The sequence below is a fragment of the Mauremys reevesii genome, linkage group 2 (genome assembly GCF_016161935.1).
Source record: "Mauremys reevesii isolate NIE-2019 linkage group 2, ASM1616193v1, whole genome shotgun sequence".
NCBI lineage: Eukaryota > Metazoa > Chordata > Testudines > Geoemydidae > Mauremys > Mauremys reevesii.
In genome coordinates, this window is record NC_052624.1 from 12,322,710 (window position 1) to 12,340,867 (window position 18,158).

The following is an 18,158-nucleotide window of genomic DNA, read 5'->3' on the forward strand; positions in this document are numbered from 1 at the left end:
AACCAGGGCAGTATTATGGCAATGGGCAACTCTGCAGACCTAGGAGAGAGTTGGGAAATGGAGGAAGGTTCACTGTCAAGAATGTGAACAATGGAAGAAAATGAGAGGGCTAGCTTCTGGAGAGAGACAGCAGCACAGAAATATTACACAGTAGCTTAGGACAGGAAATGAAGAAGAATATCCAGATGAAACTACCAAGCACAGGCAGGGGAGGCTCCAGGCACTAGCACGCCAAGTGCGTGCCTGGGACGGCAAGCCATGGGGGTGCTCTGCGGTCGGCGCAAGGGCGGCAGGCAGGTTGCCTTCGGCAGCTTGCCTGTGGAGGGTCCACTGGTCCTGCGGCTTCGGCGGACCTCCTGCAGGCTGCCACCGAATCCGCGGGACTGGGGACCTCCCGCAGGCAAGCTGCTGAAGGCAGCCTGCCTGCCGTGCTTGGGGTGGCAAAATACCTAGAGCCGCCTCTGAGCACAGGTGATTTCCAAATAACTCCTAGTAAATTAGGCAAGTTCCCAGCCTCCTTGGGGAGAAATAGGCAGATGCCTTGGCCTTGAGTCAGAGCTCCTGAGAGGGGTTGATCATTACAGATATAAGACAAAGGAGGGGTGAAAAACAGAAGTAATTTTCAAAAGCTGATCTGTTTGCGATTTTAACCAATCAGCATGAAGACTGATCAGTGCATAAGACAAAATAATATTTTTTTTCAACCATCAGACATGCAACCTCAGCTTGGGATTTGAAAATCCTGTTATTTCTGCTCTTACCAGATATCATCAGCAGTAATAAAGGTGATAATTCTGCTGATAATGCATGAGGGAGAGCAGAATCCAGATGGCTCTTTCACAGCTGTATTGGCTGTGCAATGCTAACAGGAGGAAACACATGGTTTTGCCAGTAAAGGAAATAGATACCCTTTGAAGGAACACATAGAGAAGAAGAGAATGATTAAGTAAACAGGAGGTATTTTTACATGGTTGTGTGTTAGATCATAACAGCTGCCTTAATACAGTGTTTGTTTTTGAAGGTTTTACTGTGGGCTTATGGAGAACAGAGCCCCCTCATTACAGGGCAGCAGAGTGGCAGAGGAACACAAGATGGGAGTGCATCTGGGAAACACATTATTATGGGAGTGCACAAACTTGGTTTAAAGGCAAAATCTTATTTCCACCTTCTTGTTATGGCAAAAGAACAAAATCTGTGAATTTGTAGTAAGAGAGAATGTTGCAATTCTTCTGAAGCAAATGGCAACATCATGCTTCTCTACGATTAACTGGCAGCATGACCTTGGGCAAGTCACTTAACCTATCTGTAAAAGAAATCTAATAAGATTAACATAGCTCACAGGGGTGTTATGAAACTAAATGCATTAATATCTTTGTACATTGTTTTGAAATCTTTTGGTGAAAGACACTGAAAACTATTATTATTCCTTTATTATTTGGGCATTTGCTGGATCCATAGTAATATGGATATGGGATCATAATTAGTCAATCATTGTTCTAAAACATGTACTGGAATCTCTATTTACAGTAACCTGGCATGAGATATAACCTGGGATGAGGTATAACATTCTGTTATAGCTCAGTTAATGCAAAGGAGCAAGATAAACCGAATTAAAACAAGCCATTTATATAATAAATTGAAAATGTGGTTCTACTCTACAATGTGACTGTGTACGTCTGTTCATTTGTATATATTCAGAATCATATCTGAGCACTTTATTAAGTAAAATACATTTTTGTGACTCTTTCTGCTGTCAGCCCTGCAGAGCTAACACGATTATAAGAGAGCAACCTGTGCTCTGTTCTAACTTGTGCATCAAGTGAACTTTTAATTCAGGGCCTGATCCCGCTATCCACAGAATCCATGGTGATTCTATTAAGTTGCAGCCTGGAAGAGATCACTGACTCAAGGAAGGACCCTTTGATAAGACATAACTAGCAGCCAGATATGTGATAGCTCATTTTTGGAAAACGACTCAGCATTAATGGCATGGAGAAAGAAGATGTGGAAAATTATTGCAAAAGAAAAAAAATTATCATCTTCTATTAGGATGTAACCGTGCCTCAGTGGGTCACAACTGAGGATGCCAAATTCAGGATGAGCTGCTGAGAAATAGAGCCTATACACCCCAAGACTGGTGGCTAATTCCCGATAGGATTTACCAAAACAGCAACAATTCACCACACTGGCTAACAAGATATAAAGGCAGTTTCCTCAGGCATTTCAGTTCTTATATCACCACCGAAAACAGTGGATTCAGAGATGAGAGGTTCTTTACAACCAGTCTCATCAATTAAAAGGTTCTTCTGATCCCAAAGGACCAGCCACATACCCAGGTCAATATATAACTCAGATTTTACCCAAAAATCATGCCGATGCAAATCCTTTAGTATCTAAAATCTAAAGGTTTATTTATAAAAAGAAAAAAAGGTAAGAGTTAAAATTGGTTAAAGGAATCAAATACATACAGTGATTGCAAAGTTCTTGCTTCAGGCTTGTAGCAATGATGAAATAAACTGCTGGCTTAAGTCAAGACTCTGGCTGCTTCCAAATAATTGGAAGGTCCTCAGTCCATTGGTTAGAATGCTCCCATTAATATAAATTCATAGTCCTGAGGTTTGAGCTGGAAAGAGGCTAGAGCAGGATAGAGGAAAAATGGAGGGGTTTCCAGGGACTTTTATATCCTCTGCCATGTGGAGGGAAACCCATTGTTCTTACTATGGAAAATTACAGCAATAAGATGGAGTTTGGAGTCACGTGGGCAATTCGAATGTCCATGCATTTCACCTAGTCATTGAAGGAAATTCCATTCAGTGCAGATAGGAGTCTCCCATGGTCCATTGTCCGTTAAATGTTCTTTTGATGGCCCACTCAATTTGAATAGTCCCTCCAAGATATGCTGGCTAACTACTTTGTGGGCGTTACCCCAGGAGCAAACATTTGAAATCCAGGGATAGAGCCAATATTCATAACTTCAAATACAAAAATGATACAGACATACAGATAGCATAATCATAACCAGCCACTCATAACCTTTTCATAGACACCTCACTTAACAACCTTTGTACAAGATTTGTTGCAAATATATAACAGTGTTTGCAACAATGATCTATATGGCATAGAGAAACAAGACATGGGAAATTATTGAAAAGAAAAAAAAATCACCTATTAGGATCAAGTACATTTTATAATGTGTGGTTACCATTTCTGGAGTTTGAACAAAATAAATATACAGACAATGATATAAGGGTGATCAGACACAAATGGGTCTTTTAAAGGTGGAATAGCCAGAAGTGGAACAGGGCAAATGACTCCTATATGAAGGAAAATAGATAGCAGCTGGTTATGACTTACATAATATACAGAGTTAAAATGCCAGAAGAAAGGAAACATTTCTGGAAGATTCATACTCTGGAAGTAAGAGTAACTATTTATATTTGGACAATGTGTACTTTAGACAGTGCTTTCTAAACTGGTATTCGTGTTGACACAGGCTAGAGTTCTGAGAACACTCTTGTTTCTTTGAAGGCTAAATAAGGTGGAATTAGAAGGTGAGGTATATGTGTTATTAATAAAATTTTTACTACTGTACTTGTGTGGGAATGTGAATTTATTAGATTAATGTTAATGAGAAACATCTGGATCATTTGAACTTATATATATATACACCTCTACCTCGATATAACGTGACCCAATATAACACAAATTCGGATATAACACAGTAAAGCAGTGCTCGGGGGGAGGGGGGGACTGCACACTCTGGTGGATCAAAGCAAGTTCGATATAACACCGTTTCACCTATAACACGGTAAGATTTTTTGAATGAACGAATGCCCACTAGCTAGGAGTAGCTTCCATAGGTGGTCTATTTTCTGCAAACTAGTTACCAAGGAGCAGAAGCATGCATGCATGCACCTTAGTCAGTATTTGACACCATCATGTATTTTTCTGCCCCAAGTCACATTTAAAGAGGCCTTCATGCTGGTTAACTACCTGGGTGGTTGTAGAAAAGTGATATGAATTACAGTACAGCTCTCTCAGTCTAAGTAAGAAGCAGAAAAAAGAGGGTGTAGCAAAATAAAAAATACTGGGAATGTAGTTATGGCAACAAGTGCTGTCATATTTTACCGCCAAAATAAGACTGTCAGTACAACCACAATAAACATGTTCCAAGTTTATACAATTAAATAGGAACAGAAAAAAGGGAGGATCGACTGCTTTGGAGGCTGATTGTGGACTAAAAAGCCTTTCACTTCTAGGGAACCAGTTTATATTTCACCTATAATGGTAGTGACTAAAAGTCATTCCCATCATATGGCTTTTTGACTGCTTATGTGACAGGAGATGATGATTTCAGTCCACTACTACAAATCTATTATTGCTACCAGCACGTGGTGGCAGTCTCAACAGAAAGGGCAAGAAGTGATTAATCAAGTCAACTGTATTATTTAATATCTTTAGATGTGTTCCCTCCAAGTCAGATATGAGGTTCCTACCGTGTCTGGTTTGATGTTTGTCTTAGGGCCTAATTCTAAAAGGTGTTGAGCACCGAGGTTCTCATTATCAAGATTACCCCATTCATAATGACCATGTAAATTCTTCAGGGCTGTGTTCCAAATGTCCTGCTCCCATTCAATCTGTAGGGGCTTTCCCAATGACTTTAGTAGGAGCAGGTTAATAAACCAATATTAGAGGTGGCTGAAATGTTTTGAATGAAATGATTTTTTTATTGAAAAATCATTTTTTTTTATTTTGCCATTTTAAATCAACATTTTATCAAAGTGCTTATTAATTTACATAACTATTTTGATAAAACATATTGCAAAAAATGACAAAAGGATCCCTGTTAAGCTCTGCAAAAGAAAAAAATATGCTTTGAAATTTCACATTTTTTCAGAATTTTTTTGTTGCATTGTAGACCAGTCCCAACTACTTTTATTAGGAATAATAATGACATAGTGGGATGGTGTCAGGAAGCCTCACAGTTTCTCCATTACTGAGGGGGGAAGGGGTGGCGGTGGGTGAAATGGGATGCTAGCCCAGCTGTAATGCGCCTACAGTGAACTGAGACAGGAAAATCAAAGGCTACCAGGAGCACCCAGAGCTGGAAGTGTGGCCTTGCGGGGAGCGAAATTCGGGGTCATGAGCCAAGGGCTAGGTCAGGCTGGGGGGCCAGGGGAGATTTCACAGAGATGGGGGGAGGGTGAATATCTGTACGCGACAAACACAGCGGGGGCGGGGTATAAACACTGGATCCCTGTTACCTGCCCGCCCCCAGTGAGGGCAGCTCTGCGCTCCCTGCTGCACCAGGGGGTGGTCTCCCCCCTTCGCCCCAGTAAGGGGCTCGGTGGCGGGCTAGGCGCTCTCCGGCCCCGGAGGGGGCGGAACCGGCTCCTGGCTGGGAGGAGGCGCCGTCGCTAGGGCAGGGAGCTGGTAAACGGAGCAGGTCGCTCCCTTAGCAACGGGCTCGGGCCGAGCCTCCCCGGTGCGAGCTGCGGCGGCGGTGGGGCCGGGGCTGCCCCTGGCCTCCGGGCCCCGCGCTGGGCACAGGCGGGGATGGCGGCGGGTGGAGCCCCCAGCAGCCCGGAGCCCTCCATGCACAGACACAGACCCGCCTCCGAGCGGACTCAGGTAACCTGAGACCCTGGCATGGCCCTTCCCCGCCCCCGAGACTGACCCCGGCCTGGCCCTCCCCTCAGAGATCAACCCCGCATGGCCCTCTCCCCTCAGAGACCGACCCCTGAGACTGACACCCCTCCCCAGCAGGGCCCTTCCCCCAGAGACCGACCCCCAGCATGGCCCTCTCCCCTCAGAGACCGACCCCCAACAGGGCCCTCCCCTCAGAGACCGACCCCCGCCCCGGCATATCCCTCCCCCTCAAAGACTGACCCGCCCAGCAGGGCCCTTCCCCTCTGAGACTGACCCCCGCATGGCCCTCCCCCTCAGAGACCGACCCTCCCGAGACTAACACCCTCCCCAGCAGGGCCCTTCCCCCAGAGACCGACCCACCCCCAGCATGGCCCTCTCCCCTCAGAGACCGACCCTCCACCCCAGCATGGCCCTCCCCTCAGAGACCGACCCCCGCCCCGGCATATCCCTCCCCCTCAGAGACCGACCCCACAGCAGGGCCCTCCCCTCAGAGACTGACCCCCAACAGGGCCCTCCCCTCAGAGACCGACCATCCAAGACCGACCCCCCCAGGCCAGGAGAGCCCTTCCCTCTCTGAGACCAACACCCCCCCAGCAGGACCCTCCCCCACCCTCTCAGACCGACCCCTTCTCCCCTGCAAGGCCCTCCCCCTTAGAGACCAACTCCCCAGCAGGGCCCCCTCCCTGAGAGACCAACCCCCAGACAGAGCCCTCCCCTGCCTTCAGAGATCAACCCCCTAAACTGCCCTCAAAGACCAACCCCGCCCCACAGATCCCTCCCCCGCCCTCAAAAACTGATTCCCCCACCACCGCAGGGCCCTCCACACTCAGAAACCCCCCTCCCTCACTCTCCACTACTTACCCCCACAGGGCTTTCTTCCTTGGAGACTCCCTCCCAAGAGACCAACACTTCCCAGAGGCCCCTCTGCCCTTAGAGACCCCTCTCCTGCAGGCCCCTCCACAGAGACACCTCCCCCAACCACACCTCCACTCTCAGAGACACCCCTTCACCTGTGATCCAATGTCTCAAAGTTGAAGCTAGACAAATTCAGACTAGAAACATGGTGTAGATTTTTAACAGTGTGATAAAACATTGGAACAATTTACCAAGGGTCATGGTGGCGTCTCCATCACTGACCATTATAACATCAAGATGGGATGTTTTTCTAAAATATCTGCTCTTGGGATGGGGGTGGGGGTTCTGTGGCCTGTGATATACAGGAAGTCAAACAAGATGATCATAATGGTCCCTTCTGGACTAGGGATCTATGAATCACAAAGAGCGAGACATGCACCCCAGCAGCCCATTTACTGTGCCTGGACACCGCTCCATACAGAGCTCCCGCAGGGAGCCTCTTTACCGCACTTGGATAGATCCTCCCATCCTATCCAGAAAGACACCCCTGTACACACACTCCCTCTCAGACATGCCCCTCTTGGACCTTCCTGTGAACCCCCCTTCTGTGCCCCTGTAGTATCCACTCCAGACAGGACCCCTCTTTCCACCACCATCTGACACTCCCTCTATCTCCTAAATCTGGCAGATCCCAATTCCCCCTCCAGATAGTCCTTCCCAGACAGAGCCTTCCAGTCCTAGACAGTCCACACCTAGCCAGCCACCTACCCAGTCATTCTCTGGAGGATCTGAATGGAATTCGCTTTTGCAGCCTATATCTTTTTATAACCCAGATTTTTATGGCGCAACTAGATACACAGAGCTCCTATATCCAGAACATTATGTACACAGTCCCCTTTCTTACCAAAGCACTGGTAATCTGAAGCTACTGCTGTAGAACCAAATTGCTGCTTTTACAAATTGATTTAATCACTGTTGCATGTATGGTTTAATATTCATGCCCCTCACCCACAATCCTGTCTTTGTTTCTAAAGATTAACAATTTCTCACCCTAATTTTTTCCCCTTCAGGACATTTCCCATGTGTTGACTAGCGTCTTTAAGAGCATGTATACTGCAGATGTTATAGGGATGGACACTGGAACAAATCTGATCAAGTCCCGTGGAGGAGACAATCTCTATCATGAGAAGTTTGTGGAGGAGCTGCAAAAGGTAAAGCAAATAAACAAAAAACAAATTAGAGGCAATTTTCAGAGCTGTTCTGAGATTTAGAAAAAATTTAATCGATGTTAATTCAGACCTCCCAGGAAGTTTTTTCACAATGGTTTCCTAGAATCGCAAAGACATTTTGATGAGCAGTTTGAATGTTAGTGGCAAATACCCTTCTTGAGACCAAATTTGCTCGTAGAGCCTCTCATCTCAAAATATGTATTAGCCACCTGATGCTCCTAACTGTTGTTCTGGGAGTTTTTTCAGATGTGAAGTAAAAAACAATTATCTTTAAAGTTCCTAAAGCGCAACCTGCTTTTACCCTACATTCTCCCTGCAGTTTCAAGTGGATGTGATAGTCTTCTTACTGTCCTTCAATAAATTGTTATGTAGTATTGCTGTGTGCTCTTAAGGAGCTGCTGAATGGAGTGAAGTGATTCTTATATAACCATTTTCTACCTCACTGGTGGGTTGTGATACATAATTCATTAATGTTTGCAAAGCACTTTTGAGACAAAAATGATGAAAAAAGCTATAGAAGTGCAAAGTATTTTTTTTAATCATATTGCTTCAGTAGGTGCTGAATGAGGATAGGAGAACGAGATCATTGTTAAAATGAACAGATATTCTGATTTTGGCAACAGATCTTAATTTTGTGGGCACCAACTATCTCTTTGTACTATTCACAGACTCATATATGACTCGTGCCTCTCCATATTGAGGGGGGACAAATTTAAATGGAAAGACACATGACTTCACCATGTGTCTCCCCTGCTCAGTTCTTCCCCCACCCCCACCCCCACCCCTCCACCAGCCCTGTGCTCAGCCTGGGGCCTCTGCACTCTCCCCACCCCACCAACGTTACCTGCAGAGGGGGCTCTGTCCTTCTTCTGAAGTGCCTAACCTCCCTCCCCAGCATATTTGGCTGCTCTCCCTGGCAGCCGGCCCCAGGTGGGAAGCGGAACAAGGGTCGCTGACTGTGTGCAGTGCAGCAGCTGCCTGAAAGAGCCTGTCTGGGGACATGGTGGCGGCAGAGGGCTGCCCTCTGCCTGGACCCGGCTGCCGGGGATAGTGGCTGAGTGAGCCGGAAATGTGCCTGAGGGGAGAGGGGATTTGGGCTTACTCGGCCCCTGTCCCCAGCAGCCGGGCCCAGCTGCGGGGCAGCTTGCCGCCTCCCCAGCCAGGCTCTCTCAGGCAGCCACCGTGCCGCACAGAGCAGTGACCCATAGCAGCTGGCATGAGAAGTGGCATGAGAAGCTACCAGGGTCAGAGGCTGAGCATGCCAGGGGACAGGGCAGCGGGAGAAGGATAGAGCCCTTCTCCTTCCCCACGCTGGCAGCCCACGCAGAAATCTGGAGTGGCATTTGACCCTGCATACCCCCCAACGCATCGCCTGTGCACAGACTGCAAGACAGACAAGCATGAATTTCAGATTCTATATTTTTCTCCTTAAATGAGTTTCTTCAGAAGGTACCAGTGAATCAGTCTGCTTTTTCTTGACAATATCTGAGTAGTATGTTTGAATGATCTCTCCTCAAACATTGACGTCTTGTCTTTTAAATTAAGATGCTTGCTAAAAGAAGTAGTTAGCATTAAGATAAACCATGCTATAAGAAAATTATTTTGATTTGCTTTTAAAGTGGGTGGTGCTCTATCCATCTAAGGAACTGGTACAATATGTGCTCTATATTCAGTGCAAATCAGAGCTTTACAAAATCCACTTTCCAGATTACTATTGGAGAACAGAAAATTTACAAGTTAGAGGTGGGTGAAACTGAGCCATCAACTCAGTTTCAACTGCAGATTTTAAGCTTTCAGGTTTTGAAGGTTTTTTAAAAGTTGTTTTTAGTCCTACATCTGAACAGATGTGCAGTCTTTCTGAGTCTGCAAACAGGTAATCTTAGAACTTCTCTTGTTGGAGTAGCTGTGGAATGAAATCAACAAGACTTTGGTCATTTTCACAGCTGATATTGAAAACCCTGAGAAAAAAAATTGATGATAAATGCTATTTTGTTGAAACTGAAATTTTCTCAAATCCAGAATGGAATTGGGACATCAGGGAAGAGGGACAGAGAGAGAGACAAGAATAGTCAATAGCCTGCTGTTTAGGACACTCATCTGGGATGTGGGAGACTTGGTTCAAATCCCTGCTCTGAATCAGTGAATTAAAAAGCTTTCTAGTAACTAGGGGAGAGAGAACACTTTAAATTTAATCATATACCTGATATAGTAGCTGGAACACAAGTAGGGTCCAATAATAGCACCTTCCCTCTTTCCAGTAGCAGGGGTTGTGAAGGTCAGGCTTCTCAGTAGGGTATTGCCCCTGGAATTCATTGGTAAAAGGGTTCCTTTCATCATATCTGTCTCTGGTTATAAAGTTTAGTGATCTGACTGGTAGGCATCTGGTAAATGTTTCAAGCCCCACCACAAGTTAATTGTTCGAAAATAATGCACTCTATTCTGAGAGTTTATTCTTGTAAAGCAAAAAGAAAACATTTATTTTTCTATTACATGTACTGACATTATTAATAATTTCTGATAGCTAAAATATATTTATTTATTTACATTCACCAATCTACATGCCAGATTCATACTGAATATAACCATCGACTAACAGAAGTTGACATGGTAGAAAAGCACATCATTCAGGCAAGAGCTCGAGCAACAGCAGCAGAAGAAAGGGCTCTGAACATGTTGAAGGTAGATGTTGGGGAGGACTTCCACAACATTGGATTGCCACCAGGTGAGGTTTCTGGGAATGTTACCTATCCCAGTACACATTTATGGGATCTGGAGCCAAATTCAGTGCTCATTTAAGTTAATGGAAAGACTCCCATTGACTTCAGTGAACTTTTGATCATGGCCTTTATAAATGCCAGGCTTTAATACCACTTATACTAAAAGAGCAGCTTTGAAACTGCAAGGAGAGAATTAAAAAGAAAAAAATTAACCTTACATAATAAGAAACTAATTGGGCAGGTCATTTTCAATGCCTGAAACCTGCCATTAATGGTTCTATACCTTAACTTTATTGCAAGCATATATAAACAGCTTTACAAAAATCATTAATACAAATGTCTTCACAATTGCCCTGTTGATAAGTGTTATTACAGGCGGGGAAACTAACACAGAGATTAAGTGATTGGCCCAAGGCCCCAGAGCCACGAATCAGAACTGAATTTCGAACTCTGGAGTTGTTTGATTCAAGTTCTGTGCTCAGTTTACAGACCACATTTCTCTTCAAAATACTTCGTTGTAGTGATGTGAAGGAGAGACAACAGAAATGTGGACTGACCATTGTTAGTGTATCTTTTGTTTTTGGTTTTTTTATATTGTAGTGAAGTCCTCCTTCAGATGGTGTGTGGATAATGACCTTCTCAAAAAACATAATTTAATCTGCCCTGAAGATTACATCACTGATAGAATACCCATTACCAAAGCACCTAAAGGTAACTTTTAAAGCAGAGACTCATATGGATTTCTGATAATGCTCTCTAGGACATGAAGAATTAGACGTGGATACCTTGTGCATAATGTTCTGTACTTCTGCCTAATGAGCAGAAACACAAAGGGCTTTACCATATGAACACTTAGTTTGTGGCAAGCTGGGGTGTAAATCTACTGTGCTGTAACCTGCTGTGCACTAAGTGTCCATGTAGACCATATTGCTGTGCACTAATAGTTCTCTAGTGCACTTTAATGTACCCTGCTTTGAAATGGGAATAGCTTAAAGAGGACGTGGAACATTTAGTCTATGCCAACCTGGTCCACATAGACATTTTGTGTGCTGCAGGCTAGTGTGAGATAGTTCACAACAAGCTGGGTGCAAATCTAAGTGTTTATATAGACAAGCCCTAATATTTGAAGTACTAAGAATTAGCTTAAAGGACACAGTCAAGATATTACATTTGTAATATATTACAAAAATTCTCCTTTTGGTGTAACTAATAAATTATTAAAGCTGCAATTTGTTTTAAATATCAAATTTACTTTTCCTACCCAATTCTGTTTGTTTAGTTTTTTCAGCTCACTCTCTTTAGACAGTGAATCTGTGGTGGTTGGTTTCACCCAGTGGTTCTTCTGCACTAGCAAAAGCGGCAGTATTTATGTGATAAACAGAGCAGAGAAATAATTAAATTATTTAAATGAAAACAGTTTTTATTTAAAAAATGTGTTCTGATTAATCTCTATGCCTTTGTTTTAGAGCTGATCAAAAATTTTCTAACAGAATGGTTTGCCATCTAAAATGCTGATTTGATTAAATTGAAATGTGTTATGGGAACATATTTCAGACAAAATTTTTATGGGAAAGTATCACAACTTTTTTGTGAATGTCAAAATATTTAGTTTTTACTTTATCAAGACTTTTTTTCAATAAGTTAAAATGATCCACTTTGATTTTATCATTTTGACATATATAAACAAAACATTTCAATAAGGTCAAAATGAAATATTTTAGAACATTTCATTTTGCAAAAAAATGCGTGGTTTCTACTTTTTGTCCAAATTAGAGATGATATGAAATTTCAGATCTTGGAATTTCATTAGTGTGAGAATTCCATTTTTTTTATCAACTCTGTTTATCCATTTGTAAAGTGGAGATAGTAACTTATCTACCACAGAGGGGAGTTATAAGGCTTAATTAACTGTTTTTAAAGCACTTTGAGATCCTCAAATAAAAGATGTTAAAGAAGTTAAATGCAGTGTTGTTGTAACTGTGTTGGTCCCAGAGTATTAGAGAGATAAGATAGGTGAGGTTATTTATTTATTTATTTATTATATTTTGATCATTGTAAGTTTGTCCTAAATGTTATCAGTATGATTTGTGATTGAAACAGATTAACCTACTTGAACAAAATAAACTGTAAATATGGGTGAAACACTAGAGCAGTTAAAGATTTAGTTGGTTTGCTAATTCCAAGACCAATCTTGAATTATTAATAATTAGGGCAGTTAAGCAATTAAAAAAATTAATCGCGATTAGTAGCGTGATTAATCACACTGTTAAACAATAATTGAATACCATTTATTTAAATATTTTTGGATGTTTTCTACATTTTCAACTATATTGATTTTAATTACAACACAGAATACCAAGTGTACAGTGCTCACTTTATATTTATTTTTCATTACAAGTATTTGAAATATTTAAAAAAAAGACATAGTAGTAGTCAGTTCACCTAATACAAGTTCTGTAGTGCAATCTCTTTATCATGAAAGTTGAACTTACAAATGTAGAATTATGTACAAAAAAACTGCATTCAAAAATAAAACAATGTAAAATTTTAGAGCCTACAAGTCCACTCGGTCCTACTTCTTGTTCAGCCAATTGCTTCAGACAAACAAGTTTGTTTACATTTGCAGGAGATATAATGCTGCCCGCTTCTTGTTTGCAATGTTACCTGAAAGTGAGAGCAGGCGTTCTTGTGGCACTGTTTTAGCCTTTGTAGCAAGATATTTACGTGCCAGATGCGCTAAAGATTCATATGTCCCTTCATGCTTCAACCACCATTCCAGGGGACATGCATCCATGCTGATGATGGGTTCTGCTCGATAACAATCCAAAGCAGTGCGGACCCACGCATGCTCATTTTCATTAAGTAAATCAGATGCCACCAGCAGAAGGTTGATTTTCTTTTTTGGTGGTTTGGGTTCTGTAGTTTCCACATCAGAGTGTTGCTCTTTTAAGACTTCTGAAAGCATGCTGCACTCCTTGTCCCTCTCAGATTTTGGAAGGTACTTCAGTTTCTTAAACCTTGGGTCGAGCGCTGTGGCTATATTTAGAAATCTCACATTGGTTCCTTCTTTGCGTTTTGTCAAATCTGCAGTGAAAGTGTTCTTAAAACAAACAACATGTGCTGGGTCATCATCCGAGACTGCTATAACATTAAATATATGGCAGAATGTGGGTAAAACAGAGCAGGGGACATACAATTCTCCCCCCAAAAGTTCAGTCACAAATTTAATTAATGCATTATTTTAACAAGTGTCATCAGCATGGAAGCATGTCTTCCGGAATGGTGGCCGAAGCATGAAGGGGCATACGAATGTTTAGCATATCTGGTGTGTAAATACCTTGCAATGCCAGCTACAAAAGTGCCATGCAAATGCCTGTTCTCACTTTCTGGTGACATTGTAAATAAGAAGCAGGCAGCGTTATATTCCGTAAATGTAAACAAACTTGTTTATCTTAGCGATTGGCTGAACAAGAAGTAGGACTGAGTGGACTTGCAGTCTCTAAAGTTTTACATTGTTTTGTTTTTGAGTGCAGTCATGTAACAAAAAAAAAAATCTACATTTATAAGTTGCACTTTCACCATAAAGAGATTGCATTATAGTCCTCGAATGAGGTGAATTGAAAAATACTATTTCTTTTGTTTATCATTTTTACAGTGAAAATATTTGTAGTAAAAATATACCCTTTGATTTCAATTACAACACAGAATACAATGTATATGAAAATGTAGAAAAACACCTAAAATATTTAATAAATGATAGAATACCAATTGAAATTTAACAGTTTGATTAAAACTGTGATTAATCATGATTAATTTTTTCGAGTTAATTGCATGAGTTAATGGCAATTAATCGACAGCCCTATTAATAATGTTTCTCTGCTTACAGTAAGCTTCTAAAATGAATACTTTTCTCCCTATTGCTCAGAAAATGTCAATACTTTTCTTTGAACTGCAGGAAAAAAAGAGCCTGACTATATCAAGGAGACGCTTAGTTTTAAACAACACATTTCTACAAGTCCAAGGGATCAGAAACATACAGAAATCCCACACTTGAGGAAAACATTAGATAGTCTGCCAGATGTATCTTTATCCACCTTAACGCTGTCTTCAACTCCTGAGCCTAGACATCAGACTAAGAAGCCATCAAGTAAGGTATATTTCAGAGATGCACTTTTTTTAGACTGTCAAACAGTTTAGGACTTATTGCTATCCCTGTAGAAAGAGGCAAGTCCTAGCACATTGCTATTTTAGTGTAAATAGTTGCTTTCCATGTTGGAGAAGAGAAAAATACAGTAGTTTGCTGAGGGTGAAATTCTTTATTGATACATAAAGCCTAAGTAATCAGGAATAGGTATTTTATATAACTCCTCTGCTCCCCCAAAGCTGCTGTATTTGACACTGAATTTTGCATCACATTCTCTGTTTGTTTCAAAGAAATCTAGCTCCTCTCACAAATCAGTCTGGAAAGATGATATGTACAAAGCGGATAGAGAACAAGACCGCGTTTACCTTGCCAGACTTGAGAACCGACACAATTACCTGAAGAATCCACGCTTTTTCCCACCCAATACTCTTAATGGAGGAAAATCTCTTATTTTTCCTCAGAAGAAGGTAGAGCGAATGATAACAGGAAGAAAAGTGGCATTTAATGAAAGGTACATACCTTGACTCTTGACTCAGACTCTGATCCTGCAGAGAGATTTGCTTTGGAGTTATTCTGGATTTATATCAGTTTAGCCAGAACAGTATTTTCTCCTGTGAATCTTGGTTATAATCATTCAGAAATAATATCTTATTATTTTCGTAATTTTTGTTGTTCATGCCAGTGGATGCAATCAGGACATTCTTAGGCCTAGAAAAATAACTGACAGTATAAGAGCTCACTGAATGTTTCCCAAAGTCTCTCCCATTATTTTATTTCAGTGATCCTCGATCTGTTCCTGTATTTCTAGCTACCCCGCCCGCTGTTTTGTTTTCTGAGTATGAAGTTGGTCAGGTTTATGAGGTAAGAGCTTTTTCCTCTACAAAGAATTTATTCTACCTCTGAGAAACTTGATGTCTCTCCATGACTTTCATAGTTCCCCCACCCCTATGCAGACTTCCACATAGCTAACTAAACTCTCATGAGCCTCATTTTCCTCTCTTTTTCAATCATCAGCAGAACTTCCCCCAAGGAGTAACAAGTGGGACCCTTTTCAACCTCAGGTTGTTTTTGTGTGACATGTCCTTAACTTCAGATGCTGACAGAAATGTTCAGTTTTCTCATCTACAAAATACCTACCTCCTAGGCATGTTGTGAGAATTAATTCACTGCCGTTTGCAGAGTATTATGAATATGAACAGTGGTGCATAAGTGTTATTTGGTATTATATTTTCTTTTTTAAATGAAGATGACTATAGAGCTGCAGAACATGACTTCAGTGTGTCGCCATGTAAGAGTCATTCCTCCATCTACTTCAGCCTTTGCCATTGGACTGGGTAAGTTGCTATACTAGCTCTGAAGATGCAAAATTATACAAGAACTAATTTGTCTATAATATATATGTATTAAATATAATACATTTGATTTTTTGCGTGTCCCATCTACAATGCAATCCAGGTGGGCAGAACCTTAATCCCATAGAGTCTCATATCACCTCTTAGAGGTTGTCTTATCTGTCTAGGACAGTCTACATGAGACACCCAACAGAAGTCTGAGACTCTGGTGGTCCATTTAAAAATGAAATGTAGGGAGATCAGATTGAAACAAAAGAAATGGTATGCATAACACATCTAGACCTAGGCTATGTCTATACTACTGTGGAAAATCGACCTATGCTACGCAACTCCAGCTACGTTATTCACGAGTCTACGTACCTGAGGTTCAGTTACCGCGTGGTCTACACCGTGGGGAGTTGATGGAAAAAAATCTCCCGTCGACTTACTTTGCTCTCCAGTTGATCCCTGTACTCTACCCCCAACAAGAAGACTAATCTGCAGTTGATTTGGCAGGTCTTTGCTAGACCCGCTAAATCGACCGCCAGTGGATCAATCTCAGAGCATCAGTCTCTGCTGTAGTGTAGACCTGCCCTGAGACTGCAAAAACTCATAGGTCCTGATTCATTGCCCACTGAAATCAATGTAAAGAGTCCCTTACTGCCCATTGACTTCAGAGGGAGCCATGGATGTATAAAGACTGCAGGGTCAGGCTGTCTTCTGGTCACGAAATCATAGAACAACTTTTGTATTTTAAATTTTAAATCACCTGCATTTTCTTTTCTAGGAAGATTTCCAGGAGAGGGTGGAATTGTCGCTCCTGGGATGACTTGCCAGTACACCATTCAGTTTATTCCTGAATATTTAGCTGATTATGAAGATTATATTCTAGTGGAGATGCAAGCACCATACTCTCTCCTAATCCCTATAGAAGCTAGGAGACCACCTCCCGTATTAACATGTAGGTAGAGTCAGGTCATATGCTACAAGCACTCAATAGTTTCTGTTAAGCTTTAGGTCCCTGATTTTTAAAGGGCCTTGACTGTCTCCAACTTTATGGCCCCTAAAGGATTGTAGAGCAATGTTGCAGGTGCATTTCATTCCACTTAGGTGTCTGTCTGTCTGATTTACATGCATAATCTGATTAATAGGCATTTGAATGCTGTAAAATACTCCCTTAATTATTTGTATCTGCCAAATTGTGCCAACAGTTATTTTCGGGGTGCAGAGTCAGAGGCCCAAAAATCAGAAGGCACTTTTCAAACTCAGATTCTATATATTTGCTATGTCCATCACTTCGATTGTTAAACATTAAATATCTAGGGTGCTGTTTACTGCAAAGCTCTCCTCTGAAAATATCTAGCCCAGCCTGTAATATCTCAAATCTCAATCTCAACTGGCATAACTCTGTATAGCTCAATGGAGTTATGCCTATTTATACCAGCTGAAGATGTGCTGTTTTTGTTAGCCATCAGTGATTTACTTTCCCCCAGCACAAAGCTCTTTTACAAAATCTTCTTTATTGTTATCAAAGTTTGATACAATCCTTAAGTACTTGGAGCTGGAAGCATTATTTAATATGGGAGAGTTATAGCAAGTCACAGATCAAACTACTACACCTTTAAAGTAACCATTTAAAGTGTTTAGCATCTTTAGAGTCTTAATAATTCATATGCAGTAAGCCCATGTTTAAAGAGTAATTGATTAAATAACTATTTTTCCTGCAGTCAGCCTTCACTACATGTGTATTTTCCTTTGCTGCATTGTTTGTTGCAGTGCCTCGCATCATCGATTGTGGTTCCTGCCTTGTGGGGGGAGTAAAAATGACAGAACTTGTGTGCAGAAATGAAGGGTCCAGTAATGGAAAGTTCTGTATAATGCCAAAGAAAGTATGGCCACCTCCTAATTTCATGGTAAGTGATTGGGAGGAACCATTGGACACAGTTTAGGTATCTCAGAGTATAAAGAACTGGTGGGCCATGACAATAAGCAGGGCTGGCCTGAGGTCATACATGCTCCTCTGTAAACTTCAAAAAAGGCCCCTTGTATCTGCCACTTGATTGTGACAACAGCACCCTTCCTGCCCTCTGGTCCCAGAAAACCATGAGGATTTTCTTTTAATTAAGCAATGGTATTTGTCTTTGAGATTTATTAAAGAAGAAGAATGATATGGAAAGAAAAAAGTTTGTGTCACAGGATGTCACTTATTCTAAATAGCTGGCTACAAAAACCC

At 41.7% G+C, this 18,158-nt stretch overlaps 1 protein-coding gene across 5 annotated transcripts in view; it reads left to right on the forward strand.

The window, feature by feature from the left end:
- Window positions 1-5,357: 5,357 nt before the first annotated feature.
- Window positions 5,358-18,158, forward strand: part of DLEC1 (DLEC1 cilia and flagella associated protein) — a 64,523-nt gene continuing 51,722 nt past the window's right edge. For 3 of the 5 annotated variants that reach the window (XM_039523844.1, XM_039523846.1, XM_039523845.1), the window contains exons 1-10: window positions 5,363-5,631; window positions 7,575-7,715; window positions 10,299-10,455; window positions 11,051-11,161; window positions 14,406-14,602; window positions 14,885-15,105; window positions 15,374-15,455; window positions 15,841-15,928; window positions 16,713-16,886; window positions 17,702-17,838. In XM_039523844.1, coding sequence (XP_039379778.1) covers window positions 5,557-5,631; window positions 7,575-7,715; window positions 10,299-10,455; window positions 11,051-11,161; window positions 14,406-14,602; window positions 14,885-15,105; window positions 15,374-15,455; window positions 15,841-15,928; window positions 16,713-16,886; window positions 17,702-17,838 — 1,383 coding nt within the window. In that variant the 5' untranslated portion in view covers window positions 5,363-5,556. Of the gene's footprint in view, window positions 5,632-7,574; window positions 7,716-10,298; window positions 10,456-11,050; window positions 11,162-14,405; window positions 14,603-14,884; window positions 15,106-15,373; window positions 15,456-15,840; window positions 15,929-16,712; window positions 16,887-17,701; window positions 17,839-18,158 lie in introns of all 5 variants that reach the window. The other 2 variants (XR_005593902.1, XM_039523847.1) reach the window with 2 other exon arrangements.